General features: G+C 41.1%; 1 protein-coding gene across 1 annotated transcript in view; it reads right to left on the bottom strand.

The window, feature by feature from the left end:
- Nucleotides 1-1,529: 1,529 nt before the first annotated feature.
- SWT1 (SWT1 RNA endoribonuclease homolog (S. cerevisiae)) overlaps nucleotides 1,530-10,186 on the bottom strand; it is a gene marked incomplete at its 5' end in the record, with an annotated part of 35,435 nt that continues 26,778 nt past the window's right edge. Inside the window, 3 exons of the mRNA XM_010086842.1 lie at nucleotides 1,530-1,635; nucleotides 5,540-5,604; nucleotides 7,011-7,077. Coding sequence (XP_010085144.1) covers nucleotides 1,530-1,635; nucleotides 5,540-5,604; nucleotides 7,011-7,077 — 238 coding nt within the window. The remainder of the gene's footprint in view (nucleotides 1,636-5,539; nucleotides 5,605-7,010; nucleotides 7,078-10,186) is intronic.

Raw genomic sequence — 10,186 nt, 5'->3', positions numbered from 1 at the left:
GCAGACCACTCCCTGTTTACACTGGAGTTGGGAAACATCTGACCAAAGACATTTACTGATTACTCCAAGTTGTAACGTTGGGGGCACTTAACAGGGAGAGTCGGTATGAGAAAATATAAATTACTTGTCTTAATCTCTGTCAACTGTCTTCCCCTAAAGTTTATCAAAAGTAGATGTGAGCTAAGACCAACAGCCATCATGTGCTTAAATTAATCCAGCTTCCTAGATTTGTGATACAGATTGCCAACATCAGCTTATTTAAGCATAAAGTACGTATTCTCCAGCTGTGGGACAACAACTTGAATGGAAATATCCCTATAAATGAATTTTGCTCTAACAGTAACTACCCCTCCCTTCTCTCTGACTTTCGAGTGTCTGGGGACAAGAACTGCATTAAACTTGGACCCACAGCAGTTAGGTTCAGTGAGAACAGAGCTCTTCAAAGCAACACTCTGGTGTAGAATTAACTGCCATTTACTAGAACAATAAATTAGCTTTTTACAATAAAGATTTTACAAATACATCCAAAAGTTAATATCAAAATAAACACTTCTAGAACTTTGCCAGACATCTTGTCTCTGTACAAATACATACATCGAAGAGGTAGCTTTCAAGGCCACAGTTGCATTCAGAATGGCTTTTAGAAAGTTTCATGAACTTGAAGGGGTTGTGGAAAGGAACAAACAGTACAGTCAAAGAGAGACAGCGCCTGGAGAGCAGAGATCAGATGAGTCATGGAGGATAACCCACAGAGTGGAAAACTGCTCATGCCGTTGCAAGATTGCAAAAGAGAAGGATGAGGAGTTTTCCAAAAAGTTTCTAGCAGGTTTCTGCTGTATGAAGATTAAGAGTATATTTTAACAAAGGAAAAACATCACTTTCCTCTGAAAAGGGGTCCAGGACAAACACACCCCCATGAGGGTGGCTTTTTGGGTTTTGTTTTTGGTTTTTTTTTTTAAATTAACCTCAATCTGTTTCTTCCCCCCTCTGTATCCTTTCTTAAGCCTTATATTGTGCACTACACAGGATACATACATTACACCTGCATTTTAGTCCTTCATGTCCGCAGGGGTAGCGAGCATCACAGGTGTCTGACTTTGTATTTGGCTCCTCTCAGTCCTTCCAGACACCCAGGTAGCACAAGATTCCTTTTTCTCACTCGTCACTTCTCAAGTACCAGCAAAACAAATACATTAACATGGATTTTCCTATGCAGCCGTGAACAGACCTAGCTCCTAACACAAACGTTTGGAATTCAGAACACCAGCTGTAGCAATCCAGAGACCCTCCGTCGAGACAGAAAATTCTATTAGCTTCTGGTTCTTCGCAGAAATTCTGACATTTAATATACATATGTAATGGGGTGTTTTTCCTTCAACTCAAATACAAAACAGCACCATCGAGAAAAAAGGCAGCAGATTTCTGGCTCCTCGCATATTTCCCCCCCACACACCACAGGGAAGTTAGACTTTGTTGGACAAGGAAGACACAGAGGGTGCGCACTGCAGCTCCAAACCTTGACCCAAGTGTCACAGCCAGCCCCTGTTCTTGGCTTCCGCGTGAACCGATGCGTGACACTGCTTAATGGTGTGTTCCAGCTGGGCCAGCTGGCAACATCCAACTTCTAACCTTTCCCTGGGAAGAGAAGATACAAAGGTTAGCGGGACACAATGGACCCATTTTATAGACAGCAATCTTTCAGTATGTTCCTTTAAAACAAAAACCCAAGGGGATTCTATTACAAAGCTCCAACTGTCAAAACCAGAGAATACTCGGCACCTCTGACACTCCAGATGTATTTGTCCCTCTATAACAAAACACCAAGTTTATGACAGAGCTGGCTAACCGCTGTTGCATCCTGCAGTGACATCTTTGAGAAGGAACAATCTGAGAGCCACACAGCAAACACTAGTTCAGTCTTCTCAACACAGAACTGAGCCTTCAAATATAAAACATGATTGTTTTCTACTGAATGTGTTTAAACTGCAAGTCAACTATACATTTCCTGTACATTTATGTGCTGCAGATAGAAACAAGTTCTATCCACACTTAAAACAGTCAGAAGCTAATTTTAGGCTTTGGGGATGATCTGACTTCAGTCTTTACTGGATGCAGCTACTCCTCCTCCTCCCACACTGCCTGACATCCGTAATTCTTCTGATAATCTGCAGAGTGTCACCAATCAGAGAAAGTATTTTACACAGTTACGCTCCCACAAGTTAAATATAATTTAAATTGTCTACTCCTAAAGGGACTTACGGTCACATATTCAATATGGGACACCTGCACTGAGTAAAAAGTACTATAAGAAACATTTTTTGGAAGCAAAAAAACCCCTAAGCACGTGTTTACAGTAACCGCAGCGATTCCTGGTCTGGAACATACCGCAGGCTGGCAAACGGTGTCTCATTTTTAAATAGCAGCCACTCTAGTTCAACACATGAAAAACCCTTCCCATGTCAACATTCTTCTGAAAGACTGCAACAAAGCTTCCATTTTCCAGAGACCTATCCAGGATGTTGTTTCCCCATATCTAGTTTCACAAAATTCCTGTGCAGACACTGAACCACTGCAGTTGTGCTGCATTTTTATTTGCTCACACTGTTGACCAGACTTCCTGCACAGTTTGCCTTTTTTCAGCAGTAAAATTGCCAAAATACCTGCTCGTTTTAATATTTGAACTTGGAATTAGGTGGTAAATTGGTTCAATGGTAAACAGCAAGAAAATAAAAATCCTCCTTTCTATACTTAAGCTGGAGTATTTTGCAAACATATTTGCTATTGCACTTGGAGAAGAAAGAAAAAAATCAACCACAGATAAGGCAGCTGAAGTCTAAGAGTTTAAAAAATCACCTCGTGCATGCATGAAAATTGTTATTTTGAACAATTAGCACAGATTTTTATGTCCTTGCTTGTACAAGCATGATGTGCAAGAGATGCAAGAATTCCCCTTCAGTCCCCCTGGGGAGAAGGGGCTCACACTCATGTAAGAGTTTCTGATGGAACAACTTACTTTGTGAATTTGTTGAAGATGCAAAAAAATGTTACAGTGGATCTTTGGGGCAGGGTCAGTCTTTTTGTTCCATTTATATCATATAGATCTGGACCCTAGTCATAAAACCACAGAATGGTTTGGGTTGGGAGGGACCTTAAAGACCATCGAGTCCCACCCCCCTGCCACAGGCAGGGACACCTCCCACCAGCCCAGGTTGCCCAAAGCCTCATCCAGCCTGGCCTTGAACCCCTCCAGGGATGGGGCATCCACAGCTTCTCTGGGCAACCTGGCCCACTGCCTCACCACCCGCACAGGGAAACATTTCTTCCTAATATCTCATCTAAATCTCCCCTCTTTCAGTTTAAAATTGTTACCCCTCGTCCTGTCCCTCTGCTCCCTAATCCAGAGTGCTTCCCCATCCAGTCCTTGGCTGGACTCTTCTAAATGCTGCTGTGACACCAAAGCCTACAGCACCACTTAGGGATAGGAAAGCAGCGAGAATTGTACAGGTAGCTTTGGGTATTTCGCTCCAAGTAGTCCTTTCCTTCTCCAGATAAGGAGAAAACCTTTGGATCAAAATCTTAAGACAAGAGCATCCTTGGTGTATCCTGAGAAAGGAACAGTCGAGAGTACAAATATTCTGGACAGAAATTTATCTCCCCAAGAATTCAGAGGCTAGGTTGAAGTAAAAATGTTCGCTGGCAATTGAAGCAAGGGGAAACACTTTGTTCAGCATGTTTCTGCCAAAGCACAAGTAATTCAGCCTGCCTTAAAGCAGTCTCCTTTCCTGTGCCTTTGCTCTCGCAACATCTCTTTTTAATTGAGTGCTTTTAAAACTTCATTTAGAACCTCTGCTTTATGGAGTGGAGTCATATTTTATTTCAGTTCTGTTATACCAAACAGTTTCATTGCTGCAATAACTGAGAACAACAATTAGACGTAAGTAGTATTTTGAAAATTTGTGGATTGTATTTATAAGCAACAGATCTTAATCTGTGCTTCATTTGCTTTGTGTGTTTTCAAAGGACATAACTCACATGTAACAAAAACATCACCCTCACCCTGTACTGCTCATCCAGAAAATCAAAGTTCTGGTGAGAAAGCTTGTTTTGGCTGTGAAATCTACTGTGGCACACAGAACTCACCACAACGGTCCACGTTTTCAGGCTTTCTGATAAAACATGGACCTAGGGACATCTTTCAAACATCAATAAACTGCAGTTCCCTTGCTACCCTTAGCATGACACCAAAGGTTTTCTGTACGCTGTAGATTTTATACAGACAAGGATGGAGATGTCCACAAAGGTTTGAAAATGTGAGAGCTACAGAAGCGCTGGTCATCAACCCAAGACAGTTAAGCTTCTAAACAACTTTTTGCTACTGATACACAGATTGAACCTCTCCCTCCCTGCGTAACTTTCTCCCCGACCAAGCAATTTGCACTTTCAAATTCACAGATGATTTAGGAAATCAGTAGCAATCCAGGCAAAGGAAACATTTTTAGAATAATTTGCCTACTCAGATTAAAACAATCTGCAAGCCTTTTACACAGCTGATGGAACCACGCTTCGTATCCTGGCAAGTTACAGCTAATTCATGTAACAGCAGTATCAAAGAAAATATTTACCTGTCTTTTATCATCCACTTAAAATTTACTAAAAAACCTATTATGGCATTTTAAAAACCTCACAGAACCTGATTTACAAGCCCTCAATTACACAAATTCAGAAAGAAACCTTTTATGAGCCAGAAACTTTACCGTAAAGAACAGTCAGGCTTGCATGACACTCATTTTTAGATTAATGTTCTCAAGGCCATTAACTCAGCTGTACAACAGAACATTTATTTTCTTCTGACTGAATGGTAAAAAAGCCTCCTGAAATGGAAACAAGTACTTGGAACCTTGCATTTGTTTCTCCTTTTTTTCTAACTGTACTTACAAATGCCCTAGTAACATATAATGGCTTAATTTACGACTTTAATAACGATGGCCACAATGCAGTACAGCAACTGCAGGTCTGCCCGGTTTTCACGGCACAGTTCAATCACTTGAATAGCCTTGAGAATCGCAGGGTTTTTTCCTCCGCTGAGTTAAGCAAAGTTTTCATAATAATGAGTTCTGTTACAAGAAATACCTCACCAAACCAGAATTCCAGTTATAATGAAATCCATTTAAATGCAGTCTTATGCTCTAACCTACCTTACAATGAGCACTGACCTATACTGGCTCTGTCTGCCACTGAGCCATGAATTGAGAAGTGGTAGAGGAAAGAAGGACCAACGTCTCACCTCAAAGTCAAACAGCTGAAAATCACTGTGCAGATGCTAATGGCTCATCTCTAATTTAATTTCTGTCCTTCCCTACTCTGTTGCAATAGTAGGTCATTAAAAAACAAAACATCCCCACTCATCTTTTCTATGCTCCTCCTACAGTGGTGATTTTTTTATTTATCCAAATGATTTCTCTCATGGTACTTGGGTTAACAGAGCACATGCTAAAATGCCGTCTCAAACCCCATCTGATGTGGTCAGTAATTGGCTTACCGGTATCTCTCTTGTGAAACACACTCATAAAGCTCCTCAGCAGTGAATTTTATACTGTTATTTATCTAAAACAAAGAACAAAGAATGAACATAGGAATTTACCAAGTATCACATATCAATTAAAATTACACAGCGGGTATAACAGATATGGTTTACACATTACCTACCAGGCTCTCAAGTTGAAGTAGTACATAAAAGTCATGCTATACATCATAAAATTAAATACTACAAATTAACAACCATGACTATATATAATGGGAGTGACAGGTATCACTCCAGCTCCATTTTCTAACAATTTCTGCACAAATCTAAAAGACCTTAAATAATTCTTCCTCCCCTCTTAATTTCCCCTATAGCTCCATAACAAATGAAGTAAGTTCTGACTTGTGTTAAATCCATAAATATATGTACAGGCCCAAAACCCAAATATATTTCCCTGTATAGGAGAGGACTATAAATCTGAAATACATAGTATACTAAATGGAAAAATACCTCTATTATACTGCAAACATTTATTTCAATTTCTCTTCTTAAAATCTTTCAGCACAAATTAGTTAAAACTTCATGAATAACGAGTCATTTCAATTTAGCCTTTTTTCTCTGAACTCCAGCCAATATTCTCTGTAGAACTGCTCTGCTCTGGTGAGACCCCCTCCACCCCACAGTGCTGCATCCAGCTCTGGGCCCCCCAGCGTCCAAGAAGGACATGGACCTGTCGGAGCGAGTCCAGAGGAGGCCATGAGGATGGTCAGAGGCTGGAGCACCTCCTGTACGAGGACAGGCTGAGAGAGTTGGGGTTGTTCAGCCTGGAGAAGAGAAGGCTCCAGGGAGACCTTAGAGCAGCTTCCAGTGCTGAAAGGGGGCTACAGGAGAGATGGGGGGGGGACTGTGATCAGGGGTGGAGGGATAGGATGAGGGGGAATTGGTTTAAGCTGAAAGAGGGGAGATTTAGATGAGATACTAGGAAGAAACGTTTTCCTGTGCGGGTGGTGAGGCAGTGGCCCAGGTTGCCCAGAGAAGCTGTGGATGCCCCATCCCTGGAGGGGGTCAAGGCCAGGCTGGATGAGGCTTTGAGCAACCTGGGCTAGTGGGAGGTGTCCCTGTGGAACTAGATCTTTGAGGTCCCTTCCAGCCCAAACCAGTCTATAATAACACAACGTACTCTTGTTCTTAAAATTACCAGGTTAGGGACGTTTTGGTGACTTCAGCTTCAAGGCTCTCTACTCTAAACAGCACATCATTCACAACTAATGAGTGCTCAGGAAGTCAAATAACGGCAGAGATTCTAGTAACTTTTGGTAGGTGCCAACCAAAAATATATTTTTATGTCCAACGCCCAGTAAATAATCAAACCTTGAAAATTGTAGCTTAGCAGAAACACAGTGATGAGACAGCTAACTTCATAGCTACTTTAAATAAAAAAACCTGTAACGGTAGAGTATCTGACAAAACATCAAAGAAAACTTCATACCTCACTGCTTATGAGAAAGTTATAGAGGGTCCAAATATCTTGGAAACTACTGGTTGGGGTCAAAATTCTGAAAAAGAAAAGTTTTGGGATTTTCTTAAGCAAGTATAAAAGGATTCTATGGAAGACTTTTAAAAAAATAGTCAGAAATGCTTCATGGAAAAAAATTCCAATTACTTTTTTAAATAAAAAGGAAATTCTGATCTCTGAAGGATTTTCCTTTCCACCCGTCCCTTTCCACTCCTCTAAAAAAGTAAGCTTCTTATTTTTTGTAAGGACTTTCTATGAAGGTTTTTCCTAATTAAAAATTCAACTTATGTTTTTATGAGCAAGTTCTCTATATAGACAGGAAGAAAACCAGCAGTAATTAAAAGCCTTCTGTTTCACATGAGCAAAGCCTGGTGTATTAATGGGTGGCAACAGGGAAGTGACACGCAATACAAAACTTTCCCACACCAGCAAGTGCTCGTCATCCCTCTTGTATGCTAATGTACACCTCAAATGCTACAATTTACATACCATTTTTGCTACTTCCAATAATAACCAATTCCCACCCAATCCTGAGAAGTGAAAAAGAGACTTGACGGCTGAAGAGAGGTGTTTTTATGAAGAACCTAGTATAACCTGAAATACTGGTATTTTAGTTAGCCACGAACGCACGCAGCAGCCAGCGACATTGCCGCCTCTCCCAAAATCTAGTCCTTGTTCACCACGTTACAAGCAGAGATACAGCCTGCAAAAGAAAGCTTTGGTCTCTCTGTCAGGTGTTGTGAAGTTCTGAGAGATGTGGACCCTTTTCCCCAAGGCTCCAAAAAAATGACCCAATGAGGCAGTGATTCTCTCAAAAATTAATTATCCTGGTCTAGTTAAGCAGATGTAATTCAGCTTTAACTCAGTGTAACTTCATTTGTATTCACTAGGAAAAAACTGAACCCTCTTGAACTTTACAAACTGTACATTAAAAAACACATAACACTTCACATACATAAGTAAATGCTGATAAAATTCTGCCTTATGTTAAGTATGAAAATAATGATTAAGAAAATGACTAGATTTAGGGGGAAAAAAAAAGAAAAAAAAAAATCTTCTTTTCAGGAAGCTCTATTTACTTTCCCATGGGAAAGTGCCCAAATTCTCCCCTCCTTCCCCTTGCAAGCTGTAAGCCTTTATAAATGAATTAGGAATTGAAAAAAACCCAGAAAACTAACAGAATAAGTTAAAAATCCCAGTTAAAAAAGACACTGTATTTTAAACAGCCCGTAAGACCGTGACACACCACAGGATTTATTGTAACTAGGAAGTCTGCTGCTTATTTTCATCATGATTTTGCATAGGAATTATCACTGTTACAAAAATTAGTCACGCATTCTTTCCCCCTTCGTAAGAAGATGTACCCAGAACTTTTTTCTTAAACTAGAACACTTAACCTGCCAACTGCAAGAGAACCAATTGGCTCATTTTCCTAAAAATACCTCCAAGCCTTTAACTGCTACCTCAGCGAAAAAGCTATCAGCTTTGACCGCGTAAAACCCCGGCGGAGACAATTTGGCAAACACCCTTGGAAATGCTGAGAATCTTGGCAGCTTGGACTGCCTGGCGGCTAAGATTCCCACCGACCAGCTCCAGGGAGCCATGAGCCAGCAACCCTGTCTGCATGGGACAATACATCAGCTTTAGCCATCGCATCAGTCATCTGCAACATAAATACATGAGTATAGCCGAGCCTGGGAAAGCGTGATTTCTGTTGCTGAGGATTTTTGTACCGCTTTGCCTTGTATTTCATGCAAAAAGGAGGAAAGCTTGCATGTTTGTTTTCATAAACCTGAATGCAGAACCGTACAAAACATAAAAGGTAAGATACTGCTAATAACTTCACTAAGGCCACTACATGTTGCTACACAATATGTTGGGGCAAAATACGTTCATCACTAGATTTTTCCTTCTGTGCCAAGGACACCTATGGAAGGGTGGTGGATAAGTTAGACTGCTGGCACAGCTGAGCTGCCAGGGGGAAACCCAGCCAGGTAAGCTTTCCGCAGGAAGGATGGAAGGTGGGGGAAAGGGTAGCTGGCGAGAGAAAGAAGAGCTGTATTAATTACAGGCTTCTAGATGTCACGGAAGAAAAATGTATGGCCAAGCTCCAAAAAAGGTGAAGGAAGAGACTGAGAGCAGAATGGAAGGCAGGATTAAATGGTGCTGCCTTTCCCTGTGACTATAGGGCATCTCTGCACAGCTATTTCTGCTCCTCTGACTTCCAGCATCCCCGTCCCCAGGGCAGAGATGTGACTACAAACTTCATATTTCACTCCACTGCTCTTAGCAAGATTATATTTAAAGAAAACCAGTTTGAAAGTAATTTTTGCAGCAATATTAGACTGGACGTCCAAGGTCATTTTTAGCCCTCTGGTTTTGCACAGACCTTTAATTCTACCTGAAAGGAGCCAACATGCCGCCCACATCTCCTTTCCCTTCACAAACATAACACTATGAAAGCACCAGCATCACACGCACTGCATTTGATCTCTTCTCACTGAAGGGAAGCACTCTTCAGAAACTGCTAGCAAAAGTATTTATTAAAATTTCTGAATCTTGGCAGCAGTTAAGATGCTGCAGACTTACAAATTATTCCATTGATGTTTCCCAGACTACACAGTCTATGCACGGAACAAGGTAACCCTCACCACTCATTGTACTCCTTTCTTGTGAGAACACAAAATTGAAATAAAATACTTATTTTTATACTGCTGACCAAAGCATACTAGCAAACTGCTAACATTATTGGTTGAGCTTGCTACAAGTTACCAGACCCCAGGTGGATCTAAATATTGGCTGTGCTTCCAGTCCCTTGGAAAAAAACAAAGTAAAACGTGCAAATAAGCATACAAGTGGCTTAACATTACATCCCGTAACTTATTTATGGGGAACACAGAGAAACTGTCTGAGCAGTCAGGGATCAGGTTAGGAAAGCCAAAGCCCTGATAGAATTAAGTCTGGCCAGGGACAAGAAGAAGCAAGGGCAACAAGAAGAACTTCTATAGGTACGTCGGTGATAAAAGAAAGACTAGGGAAAATGTGGGCCTCCTCCGGAAGGAAACGGGAGCCCTGGTTACCCAGGATATGGAGAGGGCTGAGGTACCCCATAATTTCTTCACCTCAGTCTTCACTAGCAAGTGCTCCAA

This window comes from Pterocles gutturalis, unplaced genomic scaffold (genome assembly GCF_000699245.1).
Source record: "Pterocles gutturalis isolate BGI_N339 unplaced genomic scaffold, ASM69924v1 scaffold25801, whole genome shotgun sequence".
Taxonomy (NCBI): Eukaryota; Metazoa; Chordata; class Aves; order Pterocliformes; family Pteroclidae; genus Pterocles; species Pterocles gutturalis.
This window is presented reverse-complemented; position numbering and strand designations above follow the sequence as displayed.